Source organism: Typopeltis vanoorti, chromosome 7 (genome assembly GCF_054136105.1).
Source record: "Typopeltis vanoorti isolate ZY-2024b chromosome 7, IOZ_Tvanoo_1.0, whole genome shotgun sequence".
NCBI lineage: Eukaryota > Metazoa > Arthropoda > Arachnida > Uropygi > Thelyphonidae > Typopeltis > Typopeltis vanoorti.
In genome coordinates this window covers 66,161,625-66,181,889 of record NC_143555.1, presented here as the reverse complement: position 1 = coordinate 66,181,889, position 20,265 = coordinate 66,161,625, and the positions used below count along the sequence as shown (strand labels likewise).

At 36.4% G+C, this 20,265-nt stretch overlaps 1 protein-coding gene across 6 annotated transcripts in view; it reads left to right on the top strand.

Moving 5' to 3' along the window:
- LOC150104740 (uncharacterized) overlaps positions 1-20,265 on the top strand; it is a 434,041-nt gene that overhangs the window by 252,852 nt on the left and 160,924 nt on the right. For all 6 annotated transcript variants that reach the window (XM_090395917.1, XM_090395916.1, XM_090395915.1 and 3 more), the window contains 2 exons: positions 3,210-3,261; positions 18,053-18,166. In XM_090395917.1, coding sequence (XP_090252043.1) covers positions 3,210-3,261; positions 18,053-18,166 — 166 coding nt within the window. The remainder of the gene's footprint in view (positions 1-3,209; positions 3,262-18,052; positions 18,167-20,265) is intronic.

Sequence of the window (20,265 nt, the reverse complement as noted above, 5' to 3'; positions counted from 1 at the left end):
TAATTGAATCATTATTTTGGTATATGTTTATTTATTTTTTTCATCCTCTTCACTCTTCACTATATGACAGTCACTTACAAACTTTGCAACCAGTTGTGTAAAACTGGTTGCAGAGTTGCTACTTGGAGTATGATAGAATTTTTGTGCAAAAATATAACTTTCCAACCCCACTACCTTGTCTTTCTCATTATCATGCTCATTATCATTTTCTCATCATCATGTTCTACTTCTTGTACCCTGTAATATTTAAATGTCTTGCCTGCTCTACATCTTTGTGCAGGTCCCAAATTGTAGTATTCTGTTTCAAGTCTTTGATCTAAAGTGCAAAACTTTAACCACTGGTGTCCATAACCTAAGGACAAACACTAAATTCAGATGAATCAGCTCGTGGAAATTTTATAACTGAAGACTTCATGTAGAAAGTGAGTACACATTCAAATTTTTGAATCGTGCACAAAGGCAAAAGGCTGCTTTAAGTGAATTGAAGGAATAAATTGCAAACTTGGATGTCTTGTAATGTCTCAAAGACATCATCTAGATGATTTTACAAAAATAAGGATTATTGAATTCACTAAGCTTGAAGGCGGCTGCTGAATCACTGATATTGGCAGAGAGTATGTAATCTCATGTAGAATTGTATCTACACTCTGAGCAGCATTTCAAACCAATGAAATGTATTGCAGACATTTGCTAAGAGATTGCCTTCACTATACCACAGAGCATGAAGACAGATTTTTTGGTTATGACAGCAAAACGTAATTAACACCCCATGGCAGGTCAATTTGTAAGTCAGCTCTGTTCAAAAACAGGTATGCAGATATCTCAAACTGTGGCAAGACATCTGTGACAAGTTGACTTATATTCCTGAAGGCCTGTAGTATGCCTCCCTTTATCCACAACTCATTGTAGAACACATTTTTCACATTTTTGGTGGTGTTGTATCCATAACAGTTGGACAAAACACACCAGTGGACTAATGTAATATTTACAGTTGAATCATTTTAGTCTTTATTCTGATTCTAGATGTGTGAAAGTGGTACTGCTTACCATCATGAGAATGTTCTTGAAAGGAATAGATACAACAATGCTGGGATCATGGTGTGGGGAAGCATTATGTTTAATGGACACACCAAGCTACAAGTGCTGGAAAAAAGGACTATGACTGAACGATATTGCAATGAAGTTCTTCAACATCATGTTTGATGTAAGGTGAAGAATTCATTTTTATGGATGACAATGCCACACTTTATTGTACATGAGCAGTGGAGATACTTCTGGAGACCCATGATATTAATCTTGAGTTGCCAGTACACTCCCCAGATCTTAACCCCATGGAATAGATTTAGGATGCAATAGGGGATGCATTGCTGTTTGAAATTCCGCTCCAGAAAACAACTAGGCCTTTTCCTTTTGCTTCCCCAGTTTTGCATCATCTGCAAACAGTTGCATGTCACCAGCTAAACCCATCCCAATATCATTGATATACAAATTTAAAAAAATTGATCCCAAAACAGACCTCTACGGCACACTACTAATGACCTTAATGTTCTGGGATACTACACCCCCATACACACCTTGCTGATACCTATCTAAGAGCCAGTCATCTATTCCATTCACTAATCTAGCATTCAGTCCCATCTTTTCCAATCTAGTTACCAGTTTGCAGTGTGGCAGTCTATCAAAAGCATTTACAAAATCAAGATATACAACTGCATATGCATCTTCCTGGTCCACTACATAAGTTGATAAAATATGACTTCCCTTTACCAAATTCATAATGATAATCACAGCAAATGCTGCTATGTCAACTAATTTTGTATCCTAGCTCTCAGCAACTTCTCCAATGCCTTAACCACAACTCCAAATATATAGATTGGCCTATAATTTGTAGCCTTATAACTACCTTGGCGAAGTGGAACAATTTTACCTTCCTTCCACTCTTTTGCCACTTGTGTGCTATTTCGAGATTCTTGTTAAACAGGTTGACCATGGCTGATGCCAACTCCCTGGAACATTCCCTTAAGAACTGATATGTCATCAACTCCTATTGTTCATACTCTCGCCATCCTGTGAGGCCATACATTCAATAGAATCCTACCATCCATGCAAAAATATCACTTCTCACTTTCCTGCTGACTACTTCCATTTGCAGCTTTCAGGGATGGCCCCCTTATTGTTGCTCCTTCTCATTGTTTTGTTCTACCATACAAAAGATCTCCCAGAAGTTTCATTGTCTCAATCATATCACCTCATGCTCTCAGTTTATCCTCATAACTAACATTGTACAGTCTGTACCTACTCTAAGGTTAATTTATCTCCATCAAATACTGCTGACTATATATCTAAGCATAGATGTGGTCCAATCAGGGCTTTGTACAATGGAATCACCACTTTTCTATCTCTGCTGTTCAACATCCTTCTCAGTAATGTAGCGGTCCTCTGGGCCACCTGCCACCTTTGCGATATTACCTTAAACTTGGCATTTCTTTCAATATCATCTCAAGATGATTCCTTGCCTCCTCCACTTCTTCCAGCATAGTTTCACCAACAGAGTATACATCCTTCCATCCATGGATCCCAAACTTCAAGATCTTACATATAAGTCCATTAAACTGATAATCTATTTCATTCACCCAACTTGTCCAACTTATTTAAATAATCCTGCAAGGAACAACTTATCATCATTAAACTAATACTTTTCCCAGATTTACATAATCTGTAACCAACTGAATATCTGTCTTCTGTCTACAATCCACTTACAGTGTCATTGATATTAAGGTTAAACAGTGGAGGTCTGAGTACTAAGTACTGTGAAACTCCAATTATGACCTTCTCCTTCCTTGAGAGAGTGCTGCCTTGTATATTACTTTCTGGTATCTCAGACAATCTCCAATTCATTTCACTAATCTGAAGGCAATATATGCCTTTCACTCATCAGCTTCTCTTGCTACTTTATTATGAAAAGCAGTCAGATTACTGAATCAAATGCCCCTTAACAAATTCATGTTCACCCTTACTTATAATTCCACATACATTACTCTTTGACTACAGTAATAATAATATAGAAATAATAATATAAATTGATGGTGTTATCAAAGATAATATTGTTTATAATTTATTATGAAATTAAATTAAAATAAAATTTTAAAATTATGTTTGTAAGAAATATCATTTTAAATTTTTTCAAGACTTTTTTTTTTTTTTTTCAGGTCTTGCAAGTACTCTGTAAATTTGACTGTATGCCAGCCATATACGAACAATGTGAGTAAAAATTAAATTAATTTGGTGATGTTAATTTTTAACCTATTATTATCATCTGATCTCCATGGAGTCAGAGACTCATCATGTTAGGTACACACCATTGCACACAATGTGTCTACATTCACAACACACTCAGGCAATGCATTCCACTCACCAACCACTCTCCATGCAAAGAACCATCTCGTCACTCCTCTGCTCACACCCTCCTTATACAGTTTCTGGTGATGGCCTCTTGTTCTACCCCCCCCCTTCTCCCATTCTATGAAAAATCACTTCCATGTCAACCTGATAACAATCCCTGACCAGCCTATATGTCTCAATCATATCCTCCCCTTTCCTCCTATTCATGAGGCTTTGCAACTTACATTCTCTCAATCTGTCCTCGTACGCTACATTCCAAAGACCACTGTGACCACCTTTGTTAATTTTCTCTGTATCCTCTCTAACATATCCTCATCGCCATGAAAACATTGCAAACAAATCTGCACATAATAATCCATATGGAGGCTTGCTTAAGGCCTTATACAATGGCATCATAACCTCCCTATTTCTGTATGTTAGGGTCCTCCACATCATTGCCATTATCCGATGCGATGACTTCACAGTTTGTGCAATGTGGCCCCTGAATTTCAATCTTTGTCCACCATCACTCCTAGATCTCTAATCTCCTCTACTTTTCTTTAAAATTTCTCCACCAAGTGTATACTTTGCATCCCATCGTTGCTTACAAAATCTCAAAACCTTACACTTTGCAACATTGAACTGATAGTTCCACTTACCTGCCCATTCATGCAGTCTATTCAAGTCCTCTTGTGAGGCTATAACATCCACTTGACTCTGCTTTGCTCTCCCCCAATTTTGCATCATCTACAAACACTGCATATCACTAGTTTAAACCCATCCCAGTATGATTAACATACAAACTGGACAACAATGGTCCCAAAAATGACCTCTGCAGTATACCACTAGTGACCTTCCTCTTTTGGGATGCTGCACCCCCATATACAGCTTTCTGATACCGGACAGCCAGTCAGATCCAATTCAGTAAGTCTGTTATCCAATCCCATCTATTTCAGTTTATTTAACAGTTTGTGTAGCATTCTATCAAATGCTTTTGAAAAATCCAAGTACACCACTGTATATACATCTTCCTTGTCCAAGGTATTTGTCACCATGTTATAGTACTTAAATAAGTTAGTGAAACATAACTTTCCCCCCCTCTAAAAAACAATGCTTGATAACCACATAGAATACTGCTATTATCAACCCATTTCTGTATCTTACCTTCACCACAGCTCCAGATATACAGACTGTTCTATAATTTGAAGCTTCAGCCTTATCACCACCTTTATTCAGTGGAACAATTTTACCTTCTTTCCACTCCCTTGGAACTTGTGCTGGTGCAAGACTCTTATTAAACAGGCATGCCAATGCTACTGCCAATTCCTTGGATCATTCCCTTAAGATGTTTGGTGATATGTCATCAAATCCTATCACCTTATTGACATCATTATTATTATTTCCTCAAATACCTCCTGTTCACTCACAATTAAGCCATCCTCTCTTATGTCCTCTGCACATAAGTTTCTCATGATTCTATCCTGATCAGGATGAAACACCCTTATAAATTCATCACTGAATACCTCAACAATACCTTCTGCTGCAACTACTGTTCTACCATTTTCATCCATTAGCATCCTAATCCTGTTGCCTCTGAGAGGGTTGCAACTGATTACTAGGAAAATATGACACAAGGCGGTTTCTCGTTACCTTACTGTTATTACCATGGGAGTTTCTATATTTCTACTTCATTATTTCTACAGCACAGAAATAATGGTTGCCTTTGCAATAGTTGGTAAGAGAAAAGATGCTAATAATTTGATTGCTCTTTGTTGAATACAGTCCAAAATTTCTATAACCAAGAAGACAACTTTGGATATGATATATTTATACTAACAGAATCTGCAGTTAGTTATATAATTCCAAGCCAAAAGAATTTCTTTATGTTTGGAATATTATCAAATACTATGTAAAAGTTGACAGAAGGATTATTATTATTATTATTATTATTATTATTTTTTTTTTTTTTTTTTGAAAATAATAACTTAATGCTGTGAACTCTTGACTGAAGTTCAGAAAGTTCATTCTTATCCTGTTTTTAGAATGATATGTTTGGGGATTAGTCAGAGAAATTCTTGAAAATTTTTCTTTTTTGCATATTATGAAGCATATTTTGCATATTCTGAAATGAGAAGTATAAATGCAGCGCTATTATGGGAAGAAAAGCTATGAATGGATTTGTAAACATCCCATTTCTTCTTCTCTAAATGCTTCTGTAATTCTTTTCTGTTGATGTCACTTACATGATGGTGTTTATATTCAGTTCTCTTGAGGTTTCAATAACTAACTTTTCATTGTTTGCCCTGCTTCTCTGGCTAAAACTGCAGGAGTCTTGTATAATTTGGTGATACTCCAGCCTACATGATTTCTCATCGCATTTTGCTGTCATAATGTATATGCAGTTTCATCCGGTAGAGAATAAATTTGGTTGGTGAAGTCCTAGATTGCTAGCTCATCATCAATAATTCAGCATCCAAGTGAATATCTAGTAATGGATGCACCATGAGAGAGGATTGAACATTGCATCAGAAGCTCATCAGTTCTATTCAACCCTTGTAGTAGGCTATGTGATAGTCTCCTCCCACTAATCTAGTTTGATCCATAAGCATCTCCAAGACTAAAACTTAACTCTGTGAAATGTTCAGGAGTCATTTAAAAGTATTTCTTGAAATAATTTATAACAGAGTTATTATAAGTGCAATTTTATCTATAACATGAGTTTGGCTTCAGAAAAGGAATGGATGCAAGAGATGATCTGTGTTTCTTAATAAACATAGCTGAATTACTGAATTGAGAATGATTACTGTGCATGTTTCATCTGTTATGAGAAAGATTATGATAAGGTATGTGAAAAATGTAAAAACTGATTGAAATTTTCTATTACACTCAAATCTCAGTACAGCGAACTGTTAGAGACTAAAAGAATTGTTACAGTGGATGGTTTACTATATCAGATTTCCTTTAAATTAGCAGCGGTGCTACACAGTGAATGTCTATTATTTTCTTTCCATATTCTTCACTCTATTTCTCCCAAGTCTTTTTTACTGTCCTGTTTTCCAGACCACATCACAGGGTACAATGTCCTGATAACGTGTTGTGCAGTGTGCCCTGTGAAGACACTGGGAAAGCAGAATTCTAGTAGTCTACAACTAGGAGACTACTAGACTTGTTTGCTTTGGCAAGAAAAGTGGTCCTGGATGACCTGGCCAGGATCAACTAGTGGGCTCACTTGCAGTGGCCAGTGGTTTTGCAGCACATCTCTTTTCCCACAGTCGAGGAGATTTACTGTGTTGCCAATATATTGTCTGGGGTGGTAGTCCCAGTGTGTCACTTTTGAACATAGTCATTGCTTGCCACATAACAGACATCTATGCATGGCTCCTTGGTGGGTGGAGAGTTCTGGCACTGAATTCTTCCTTCTTCTGAGAAAGAGTATTTCATCCTTTCATGCAGGTGTATGCAGCGAAATTGATGGCAAGACTTCAAAGCCGAGTTGGTAAAGATTATTCAAGTGATAAAATATATATTCAGAATAAAATTAGAAAATCAGTGGATTTTAATGGAAGGGTGTGAAAGAATTGAATGAATGATAGCAGGGGGGAAAGAGTGAACAAGTGATTTAAGAGTGGCACTGTATATTGATTCCATTATTAGACTTATGGTGAATGAAGGGTTGAACAAAATGTTTTCCTGGAGGTAGGATGAGTAGGTTGATTGAAGATTTTGATATGAGTAGAAAGAGAATGAAAAGAGTGGATATCAGGAGGCTATTGCAAAGAATGAGAGATAACAATATAGTAAGAAAGGTGGTCATCATGTTGTCCAGGTAATAAGCAAAGATCACGGATACGTGTTGGCAGAGTTGTGTGAACTTGAAAAATGAATGGAACTGTATAAGAGTGATAGAATTTGAATGGATGTAATGATGTAAGTCAGCTGGAGAGGATTTTGCTGGGAGCGGGGGGGAGTAATGACAAAAGTGAACAAGAGATTTGAGGAAATAAGTAATGTAGAAAGTACTACAGTGGAGTAAGTGAGTGAGAAGAAGTACTTGTGAATGGGAAGAAAGTAGTGTGAGAGATGAGAATGGGAATACAAAATGCACAGGGAAACAGGATAGACATGGAGAGAGAGATGGTGCAAGGAGAATGGTCAACAAAGGAATTGGATTGATTGGGATGCGTGGAGAGAGAGAGAGAGGAATGACCCAAAGCATATAGGTGGTGTGATTACAGACCCTAAAATGAATTACTGTGTTTGTTTACAAATGTGAGGAGTATTATCAGCAATCATGGGGACAAAATTTTTGGAATAAGTGAAACATGGTTTGAATGAGAAGGATGATATCCTGATGGGAATAGAGGAGATGGTTTATCATGAGCATAGTAAAGGTAACAGGAGGAAGGGGAATGTAGTTGATGATCGGGAGTTATGTCCTCCCAAAAATAAAAATATAGAATGAAAACTGTGGCAGTGGTTTCAAGGCAGTGTGAGGTGGAGATAAATAGAATGAAATGTTTAGTTGGACACTACTGTGTGATGAGGAATGTGTAGCGATAGTAATGTGACTAAGAAATATGTTGGCAAATTTGCCCAGCAATTAAAAAAGGATGTCATTATGGGTGATTTTAATTATGTTAATGCAGACTGCAGTAAAGCGATGCCACCTGAAGGCAAAGAAAATTAATTTATTGAGTTTCCTGATGCATGTTTTTGTTTATATTGATGTATCCTATTAGACTCATATTTTTCTCTTTGGCATTACTAAGAGGTGTTTTCAGGATCAAGACTCTGTTTGTAAAATAAGAAAAGCAACTTATTTTAATCATATATCTAGATCTTAAACCATTGGATCTATCTAGATCCAAAGGCTTAGGACCTTAGAACCTTAATGGGTTGGTGATGCCTTTGGATTTTCTTCAGCAGCTAAAGCTTTTTTTTTTTCCTATCATTCCTCTCAAGTTATACCTGGCAGGTCTTGGTTTTAGCATTTTTTGCCTCTGCATATTTATGAAACAGAAAAAAAAAAAAAAATGTTGCTAGTGTCGTGGCAAGAAGTAGTGGTGTGTTTGAATGGTGCTACAAAGAGTGTTTTTTTTTTCTGAATTATATTGTGTAGATTTGTATAATAGTGCTTTTGTGTGATAGGTTTTTATCTGGATTAACATGGAAGTGCTTGTTAACATTACAAAAATGGTGGCAGTAAAGAAGCGTAAGCCAGCAGCGGAGGTCTCAACTTGGAGATCAAGTTTTTTCCTGGACTTTCGTAGTGGAAAAGATGTGGCACCCAAAAATGTTTAAAGATTTATGGATGTTGGATGGAATGATAAAAAGGAAAGTATTATAGTATGTGAGAAGTGCAATGAGAGGATAGGTTGTTCCAAAAATGAGAATGGTGTTACCAGGAATAGTCAGGAAATGGATGGGAGTGCTTGCAATGTTAATAATAGAAGTGATGTGGAAGAACTTAGTCAAGAGTTACTGAAAATAAAGATTCAAGTTAAATGTATGGAGGAGGAAACTGACAAGGAAGTTAATGAGAAGCAAATATCTAAGGATGATTAGGACTGCTTTATATGGTGACTCAATTAGTAAAGGGGTAGTAAAAGATAAAGTGCACAAGACATGTTTTACTGGTGGTACAATAAAATGAATTGCTTTTGCAGATGCTTTGCATAGAAGGAAGGAATGGCCATCAGAATTAGTGGTAGTGGGGCACAAACAATTTGAATAGTAAGACAAAGAATGTGGAAAGGATTTGAAGAAGTTGTTCAGGAAGTGAAGAATAATAATGTCATTGGGGAAGTGATTTGTTGCCCAGATATGACAGTAGTGAACTGAGGAGTGCAATGATACTGAATGACAAAATGGCTGAATTGTGTCAGGCAGAGTGTGTTCAATTTGTGAATATATGGAATGAATTCAAAGGGAAGGTAGAATGGTTCAAAGTTGATGGAATGCATTTGAATGGGTTTGATGTTGGTTATTTGGAGTGATTGTTGTTTAATAAGAGTGCACAGGGTCTATATGAAATTGATACCACTAAGAGTCAGAGAAAGAGGTTGAGAAGCAAGTTGTGGAAGGACAGTAAAAGGATGGATACAAAGGTGAGGAAGTGATTATAGCAGAGCAAAGTGATTCTATGCAAAATGGTGGGGATCATAAGAATATAAATGAAATTAAGTCAGGATCGGGGAAACAGGGATGGTCAGAATGAAGAGAGAAGTGCACTATAGCAGAGAGAGTAAAGAGTTATTGTGTTGATGAGATTGCCTCAAAGAGTGGAGAATTGTTATGCATATATACTAATATATGGAGTATCAGATATAAAGGGGCTGAGTTTCTAGCATTGATTGAATCAGTATGCCCAAAGATAATTGCTATAAGTGAAACTTGGTTGACTGAGGATAATATACTGTTAGGACTTGAAATGACAGGATATAGAATTTTCCAAAAGGATAGGAAGATCAAGAGAGGAAGGGGAGTATTGGAGCTGTACTTCAGGAAGTGGATGAGATTCGGGATCTTGGAGTTGATGGTGAACAGAAATTCCAAGTGCACATCACACATGTTGCAAAAACTGCACTGCTATGATAAAAAGTACATTGACATGTAGGGATAAGGAGGTGGTGGTACATCTTTATAAGACATTGGTCAGACCACATATGAACTGTTCTGCTCAGATTTGGTCAGCTAGTTTTCATGTGATGTGGAAACATTAGAGAGGGTCCAAAGATGAATAACCAAAGTAATATCAGGACTCTGGAGTGTTGGTTATGAAGAAAGCTTGAGAGAATGTGGATTACAGAGGTTGGTGGATAGGAGGTAAAAAAGGAGATATGATAGAGACCTTCAAGTTAAGGGATTTTATCAGATTAATACAGAAGAAATTATATAAAGAGTGGATGTCAAGATGGGAAGAATGAGAGGTCAACCCTGGAAGTTGTATAAAGATGTGGCGAAGAAGGGTGTGAGGAGTAGATTGTTTACATGGAGAGTTGTTAGGGAGTGGAGTGCATTGTGAATGCAGGTAGCGAAAATAACTTCAAAGGTCATTATGATAGACATGTTGTTGGTTGAGTGGGCCTACCATGATGAGTCTGTTGACTCCATGGAGGTTACCAAATAATAATTTTATATATATATATCACTATCTACCAATAATTGTCTGGACACCCCTGTTATTTTAAGTTATGGAACTTTCCAGGTTTGTTAATAACATAACAGTGTACAGATAGTAGGAAGGAGAATTTCATCATAGCAGTTGAATACAGGTGGTATTGCAACATGACATGAACTCAGTGACTTTTACAGAGAGATGTCATTGTGAGTTGTCACATTGGTGGCATGTCCATACATACCATTGCTGCTCAATTGGAGCATCCAAAATCAACGAGTTGGCGACATGATCAACAAATGGAGATGTACTGGCATCACTAGTGCAGGAAAACATCCAAGGTGGCTACTGAAAATGACTGACAGGGACAGAGGGGTGTTAAAACTGGTAGCACAGAAAAACCAGCTACAATCGACACAGATGATCCTTGATGAGCGTTCCAGAACACCAGTAAGACAATGGTGAGCACTAATACTATATGAAAAGCACCACATCTACTGGGTTTCCATGGTAGAGCAGCAGCACACAAGCTGAGACTCACAACAACGAAATAGGTGGCTCATCTGGCCTAGTGCAAAGAGCATGTGAACTGGATAATTGACCAGTGGAAAACAGTACTCCGGAGCATTGAATCAAGTTTCTCCTGTTTCCAGTCTAATGGCAGGGTGTGCAGGCAGCCTGGTGAATGCTTGTTACCACAGTGTGTTGTACCCACAGTAAAGTTTGGTGGTGTAGGAGTAATGGTGTGGGGTGAATTAAGATGGTTTGGAGTGGGACTACTGTAGTTGTCCCTGGTTCCATGAAGGTAGCTGATTACCTTGATATTCTGAATAATTAGGAGCTACCTTCACTGTGGAGTTTTTATGAAATGGACCCATGTTACTATCAAGATGACAATTTCCCCCCTTCCCCCATGCCACAAAGCTACAGCTGTTATTATGGAATGGTATGAAGAGATGGGTGTTAAACAATTGCCCTGGCCTACAGAGTCCTGACCTCAACCCCATCAAACACGTGGGACAAATTGCAGTGCCGATTGAGGTCCAGAGAAGCATGTCCTCGATCTGTTGCTGAACTCAGTGTTGCTTTGATGGAGGAATGGAGACAAATTCCACCTGATGTCTGCTGCACATTGGGGGAAAGCCTCCCTCAAAGAGTGCAGGAGGTGATCAAAGTCATAAGTGGACATACCTGATATTAGGGTTCGTCTGCAGGTATCAATTGTAAATTGCTAAAATGTCTGGACAGTTATTGGTAGATAGTGTATATTTGACTAAAGTTTATAAGGCAGAACACTGGAATAAGTTGATAACATTTATTTTAATTAGCAACACGATGTTTCATCCTAATTACACAGAATTTCTTCAGGTGTAAATATACAAACTAGCAGACAAAACAGTAAAGATTAACAAAGGTGACATCCAGTATGTAGTTATAGAAGAGACTGATGTCTTTTAAAATATTTCTCTTTTAAAATATTTCTGATGTCTTTTAAAAGATTCCTTAGTTAGTAAAAGGTCCTAATGGTTCACTCCCATTTTTGGACCTTTTACTAAGGAATCAGGTATAAAAGTCTCTATATTTTGAAAGCCTACACATACTGACAAATATCGACATGGCTCGTCCCATCATGATAGACCTAAAAAATTCCGTATTATTTCCACACTAGGAAAAAGAGTCTGCCGACTTATCATTAACAAGTATGAACTAGTCAAAGAACTTCAACATTTAAGAAACACTTTCCTCCAAAATGGCTATAATGATCACACCATCTCCAGACTACTCAACTCATGTTTCTAATGAAGAAGGATTCATCATGCTCCCATATATTAGTTCTATTTCCATAAAACTAGCAAAAATACTTAAGGAATATAAAATCAAGGTAATATTTACTCCCCTTTATCAAATTGAGATCACTGTTTCGATCAGCACAAAAAACTCAACCTTGCCCGCATCACTATCCAGGTGTTTATTGACTGTGGTGCAATTGCCGCTCATCCTACTATGGACAGACAGACAGAAAAATCAATTGAACAACGCATTCGAGATATTGAATACCCTAGAAGTGAAGCTTTAGCTTTGTTATCACAAGTGCTCTCTGCAGCTAATCCACTTTGCCCATCTGGGTGTCATCTGTTAACTCTTTCAGAGCTGTGTGTGTGTGTGTATGTGTTTGTGTTTATGTACAGTATATATATATATATATATATATATATATATATATGTGTAGAAAGTAAAACCAGGTTTAAAATAACTTGGTATCTTTAACATATATATATATATATACACAGTGGCGGCTGGTGACAATAGAAACAGGTGGAGCTAGGGGCCAAAAACAACTTAATTTTTTTATATTTATATAGTGGGTTCTATTATTGATTTATAGTTATTATTTCTATTACAATAATGTTTAGTCAGAATCCACTGATGCATTGAGCTATTAATTTTTTAAAATTGTTAGAACGTAACATATTGTTAGAACGTAACGGGCTCAATGTATTAATAACATGAAAACTCAAAAGATTTGCAGTTGCAGGCATAGCTCAACAGACTAGAGCAATGAACCGGAAATCTAAAGACGCTGGTTCGACTCCAGCTGGCCCCCCCCGCAAAATTTTTTCATTTTCCAAGTGTTAAAACAAAAAAGTTATCATTTTTATTATTTATTTTATAAATCAATGTCAAAACTTCCGAGAAATAACGAAAAATATCTTCCCAATAAACTATTGATTTTATTCATAGTTAAAATGTATTGACGTAATAAAAATATAGACGTAATAAAAACTTAAACTTTAAAATAAATTATAACAAAAAACGACAACAATAATTAAACATACTAAAAACAATAAAACAGATCAACAACAAGAATAAATAATAAGACAATGAAAGAATCGCCCGCTATTTACGTACAAACGCAGTGCCTGGGCCTGACTAAACTGGCCCCAAGATAAGCGTTGCGCCCGGTAAACAAACACAATCGCTAGTGCACGTATTTAACAATCAAAGAATCACATGCTATATACGTACGTGAAAATACAGTAACTGGGCCAGACTAAATTGGCCCCAAGATAAGCGTTACACCTGGTAAACAAACACGATTGCTAGTGCACTTGCCTCATACATGCCCTGTGTTCTACAACTATAAAATAGGGCCAGCCGTGGCTGGCCCCGGAGACCGTACTAAGTTGCATTATACAATATTGCCACAAAATACTACAGTAATTTTTTTTTTATTAAACAATAAAACGTGTTGGAAATAGATCAAAAAATAATAATTAAAAGAAACATATTTTTTAAAAGTACAATTATTGGGCTAGTTATACAAATATAGGTGGGGCCCGGCACCTATAGACGAGCCACCCCTGTGTGTGTGTGTGTGTGTGTGTGTGTACACATATATATACACAGTGGTATCTCGCTAATCTGAACCTCTATAGTCAAACTCTCCAGTAATTCAAACTGCGATTTGAAAGAAAAAAGTTTTATTTATTACATATTATTATATTGTGTGCTATTATTTTTATTTAATAATTATTATTTTAACTATCATTATTTATTTTATTATTATTACAGTACAGTATTTTTTCATACTGTTGATTGTACAGTTATACTGTAGGTCTATTTTGATTTATTGTGTGTTCATGTTTGCCTGGGAAGCCATCAAACCTGAAGCAATTCGAGTGTCATGGAAAATACTGTGGTCTTTCTAGAATTTACCAAGATACTAGGGTGATACACAAAAAGAGGAGATTCAAAACGTGCATCATTTGGTTAAAATATAAATCCAGATGCTGAAATTTCACAAACAGATGTTACGGAATGGATTACAGGTAGAACTGAAATTGAATTCGAAATCCAATCAGACGCTGAAATTATAAATATAAATATGACACTACAGAATGAATTAGAAGACGATGCTGAAAATAAAGAACTCGAAGGAAAAACAAGTAAAACATGAAGAGGCAGTTGACAGTTTTAATATGTCTATAGAATGGGCTAAGCAGAATGATACGCCATTCCACAAAATTTATTGCTAATGCAGCTATGAGAAGAAGTATTCAAAAAAAGTTTAGCTTCCAAGAAACAAAAGAAAATCAGTGAATTTTTTTATAAAGAAATAAAAAAAAACTTTTTTGTGTTATTTTGTGAAACTTTTTTTTTGTTGTGTACAAGAAAGTGATATTTTTTATGGAAATTAAGTTATGTACTGAACTATGCAATTTTATTAAATCAGAATCCAAAACAATACAGGTACATACAGACTAAATTTTTTACTAAAATAAACTTGTGTACTGTATTATTTTTTAAGTTTTATATTACAGTATAGTAGCTTTTATTTTCTATCAGATACTTCATTTATTTACAGAATTAAATTGATGTTCCATTAGAATCTGATTATTTTTGTCATAAACACTAGTTATTGTTGTCTCTTAGGTAAAATTCGCTAATCCAAATGAGCATGGTTTTTATTAGTTCGGATCAGCGAGATCAGTGGTAGAGTGTTCGCTTTGCATGTGAAAGGCCCTGGGTTCGATCCCCGGCACCTCCACAAATCTTTTGGGTTGACAACAATGGTATTATCTTTGATGGACAGCATAGATTTGCTACAGGGAGGTCATGTTTTAGTAATTACTTATTTATTACAATAAAGTGACTGTTTCCTTGGACAGAGGAGAAGTATACACAGTAATATGCTTGGATTTTGCAAAAGCTTTTGATAGAGTGCCTCATGATAAGTTGGCAGTCAAACTAGATGGGGTTGGATATTAGATTAGTGCATTGGATTGGAGACTGGCTATCTGATAGGTATCAACAACTTGTATATGGGGGTGCGATATCCAGGAAAAGGAATGTCACTAGCGGAGTGCTTAAGGGATCTGTTTTAGGGCCATTACTGTTTAACTTGTATATTAATAATATTGGTGAAGATTTAGATGGAGATATTCAGTTGTTTGCAGATGATGCAAAGTTGCAACGAACCATAAAGAGTAGTGAAGATGTTGTGGCCTTACATGAAGACTTGAATAAATTGAGTGATTGGGCACAGAAATGGGGATGTCAGTTCAATGTTGCAAAATGTAAGGTTTTAAAATTTGGAAAACAAAGATGGGATGCAGAATTTATGCTTGGCGAGAATATATTGTTGGAGGTAGAAGAAATAAGAGATCTGGGGATGATAGTGGATAAGGATCTAAAATTTAGGGGACACATCGCCAAAATTGTGAAGACAACACAAAGGCATCTGGGAATGATGCGGAGGACACTGACGTGTAGAAGTAGGGAGATTCTTGTTCCGTTGTATAAGGCTTTGATTACGCCACACATGGACTATTGTGTCCAGATTTGGTCACCGGGTTTTCAGAAGGATGAAGAGATGCTGGATAGGGTCCAAAGGCGACTGACTAAGGTAGTTTCTGACCTCTGGAATGTTGAGTATGAGGAAAGATTGAGAAGATGTAATTTGCAGAGTCTGGTGGACAGGAGGATGAGGTGAGATATGATAGAGACCTACAAGTTGGTAAGGGGATTGTTATAGGATCAATGGTGGAGAAGTTCTACAGAGAATAGTGGGAGATCAGGGGAGAACCAGAGGTCATCCCTGGAAACTGTATAAAGAGGGTGTGAGTAGGGGAGTGAGAGGCAGGTTTTTTTTTGTGCAGAGTTGTGAATGATTGGAATGCCTTGCCTGAGATTGTGGTGTCTGCAAGGAGTTTGAGTGTGTTTAAGACACTGTATGATGAGATGTGTGTGTAATAAAAGGACCTCCCAGATGAGTCTTTGTCTCCATGAGGTCTTGGGGTAATAATAATAATAATAATATACCACTGTGTATATATATATACAAGGATGGTCTGGAAAGTTCTCAGCCCAAGAATGAAAAACGAATTTATAATTTCAAAATTATTTTTATTTTTCAGCATAATCTCCCTTAAGGCCAATACATTTATTCCAGCAATGCTTTAGTGCCATTATCCAGTCCCTGTAGTGGTAAGATCTGCAAAATACCCCTCTACAGCTGCAATCACCTCTTGATTCGAAGAAAAATGCTGACCAGCGAGGAAGAGTTTTAATTTTGGGAAGAGATAGAAGTCAGAGGGAGCTAAATCTGGGGAATAGGATGGATGTTCCAACAATTTATAGTGCAGATCACTTAATTTTCTCATTGCCAAAACACCTTTGTGGGAACGTGCATTGTCCTGATGAAGGATGATTTTTTTCCTTCTGCAAACCAGGTCTTTTCTCACGAATTTTTTCATTTAGTCTGGTTAAAAGATCAGAAAAATATTCCCCGGTTATTGTTTTACTCTTTTCAAGATAATTAATAAGCAAAATGCCTTTAGCATCCCAACACACCGATGCCATGACCTTTCCTGCTGAAGGAACCGAATGTTTTCTTTAGTTCTGAACAACCGACTTCTGTCCGTTGTTTTGTCTGCTGTTTGGACTCTGGTGTGTAACCGTAAATCCATGTCTCATCCATAGTAATAAATCGACGCACAAAATCAGTTTTGTTCTTGTTAAAACGCTTCAAGCACTGTTCAGAGATTTTCATGCGAGTGGTTTTGATCTGCTGTATGGCACCCATCTTGCGCAAAGCTTTTTCATTTGCTATTCTTCATGCAAAATATATCCTACACATTCTTTTGAAATGCCTATAGTCTCAGCAATTTCCGTACTTTGACCTGCCGGTCATCCAATACTGTATTGTGCACTTGATCAATGATTTCTGTTGTTGTTACACTTTTTGGATGTTCTTCACGGGGATCATCTTCAAAGCTGGTTCGGCCATGTTTAAACTCAGCAGCTCATTTCTTAATTGTCGAAAACGAAGGAGAAGAGTGCCCATAAACTTTTATTAACTTAGAATGAATTTATTTTGCCGTTAAACCTTCTTTTACAAAGAATTTTATAACTGCACGATACTCAATTTTATCTATATCAAGGGATACAGACAACACTTTTGCTTCAGACAGCTATATAAAACAATCTACTTGATAGGATGACTTGCAATTTCACATGAATGCTTATGACAGATATTCCAACTTAGAAAAAATCTTGCCAATAGTGTTGCCATCTATGGTCGATGCCAAGAACTTTTCAGACCACCCTCTTATATACAGCTTCCAGTTATAGATGCTGAATTTAAACAGTTTCAACATTAGTCTATTACACTTCATAAAATAAGAAGAAAAGAAACACTTATTTTAAATATGTATATTTGGAATTGAAATATGCAGCCTTTGAACCTTGGAAACTTAATGGACGTCCTTCACATGGATCATCTTCAAGGCTGGTACGGGCATGTTTAAACTCAGCCACTGGTATTCCTCAAGGTGAAATAGCAATGTTGTGACTGGTGGAGGAAAGGGAATCAAGTTACATTTTAATTTTTGCTCACCGTAGTGGTACAAATAAAATAATTTATCAGATTTTTATTCACTGTTTTGTACTCAGTATTATTATTTTCTTTTCTTTGTTTTTATGTTTCATTACTAATAATTGCTAATTATTGTCATATGGATTGTATTTGCTACACTTTTTTTTCTTTTTTAGACAACACGAAAATCTGCTCTCCTTACTGCAGCCAAGAAAGCAAAATTAAAAAACAATCCGTCAAGGGTTAGATTTGCAGAAGGAGTTGTCATTAATGGTTCTCCCTTATATTCAGTATGTTTCATTCTTATAATATGTTACATAAAATATATTAATTACCCTACTGAGCATGATGTGAGTGCATAATTCAAAATGTGAATTCAAATGTATATTGAAATACCATGAATAAAAAGCCTAAAATATTTTATATATATTTCATCTACTATATCCAGTTGGTTAGTTAACCATAAAATGTACTCATTTAATATTTGAAGCTTTAATTATTTAGGTAAGGTCTCAGGTAAGGAAATATATATGGAATTATTGGTTGATAATAATGTAAGACTTGGAAAATATTTAGAATTTTGAGAAACATTGTGAAGGAATACAATAGTACTCTAGAGCAGCGCTTCCCAAACTGTGGGCCGTTAGTTTTGTTGAGGGGAGGGGGGTGAAATAATGAAAACAAATTTAAAATCCTTTAAGACTAAGTGTGCCATGTCAAATGTGTATGTAAGATGCTAAAAATGTAATATTTGCATTTGATTTTTGCAATATTTGCTGTGTATGTTTTGTATATTAATATTATATTATAATATAATATAAATCAGCTAATGCCTTTTATTCCCTTATAGGGAGTAGGCGAGGCCTTTATACCCTATTATATAATATACAAAATTATATTTGTTATAATTTTGTATATTATATGTCTGTATTATGATTTTTTTTTTCCAATGGGGGCCATGAAATATTTTACATTTTTCCAAGGGGGGCCTTTACATCCATAAGTTTGGGAAGCACTACTCTAGAGTGACTTAAGAAATATTTTGAGTTGGCAGCGAGAAATTTGATGCTGACAGTTTGCATAATGAATAGCATAGTAGTCAGATATGGGAATATTGTTATAACAGTATTATTCAATTAAACGTAATTTCCAAGAACAGATAGTAATATCTGATGTAGTTGGTATTGCATCTTGGTTGATAGTTAAATTTGTAAACAACATGGTGATACAGTGATATACAAAATGGGATTATTATAGTCTTCCCATCCTCCTTTTCATTTTAGGTTCAGTGGCCTGCCATGACCAAGTTAATTGGCTTCTATGAAACCTGATAACTGCTTATGATATTCTGATGTTAATGGATGAAAGGGTTTGCTTGATAACTGCTGCAGAGGACATATTTGAGGTATTCAATGAGAAATTCATAGAGTTTTCATTGGAGTGAAATCAGGACAAAATGAAGTGCAGCAAATGAAATGAGAGAAAACTTACTGGTGAGCAAGCAAGAAGTATATGAGGAGTTAAGCAAGCTCAATGTCAATAAGGCAGTAGGACTTGATCACATTTTTCCCAAGTGAGCAAACAGACAAAATGTCAAGTTTGCACCTGCAATTGATGCAAGACTAGCTGATCCCACAGGTAGTGCAAGACCAAGGCAACTCGTGGTAAAGGTGGAGCAAGCTCTGATCACTAATCTTAATATTTACCCTTAATGCCAAAACACATCTCCAAGAAGGGGATGTATGATGTTTTGTATTAAAGGCAAGGGGCCACTACCCAGACTGGTTTCGACCTTTATTGAGGTCTCATCAGTGGGAGCCAGGCTAGAAATACTAAGATTTAGTAATGCAGAGCTTGTAAGTATTTTACCACAACAAGTTACCATAAGGTGTTTTAACCTTATTAAATAAAAATCTCAGGAGGATGAGACCTCAATAAAGGTCGAAACCGGTCTGGGTAGTGGCCCCTTGCCTTTAATACAAAACATCATACATCCTCTTCTTGGAGATGTGTTTTGGCATTAAGGGTAAATATTAAGATTAGTGATCAGAACTTGCTCCACCTTTACCACGAGTTGCCTTGGTCTTGCACTATCTGTGGGATCAGCTAGTCTTGCATCAATTGCAGGCGCAAACTTGACATTTTGTCTGTTTGCTCACTTGGGAAAAATGGAGTAAAACCAAGTTTAAAATTGCTTGGTATCTTTAACATAATTATACCCAAGTTAAAAATACTTTCTACAACTTGATCACATATCACCACATTTCTTAAGGGAATGTTCTAGGAAGTTGGAATCAGCTGTGGCCTACCTGTTTAACAAGAATCTTGAAACAGTCCGAGTGACAGAAGAGTGGAAGGAAGGTAAAATTGTTCCACTTCACAAAAGTGG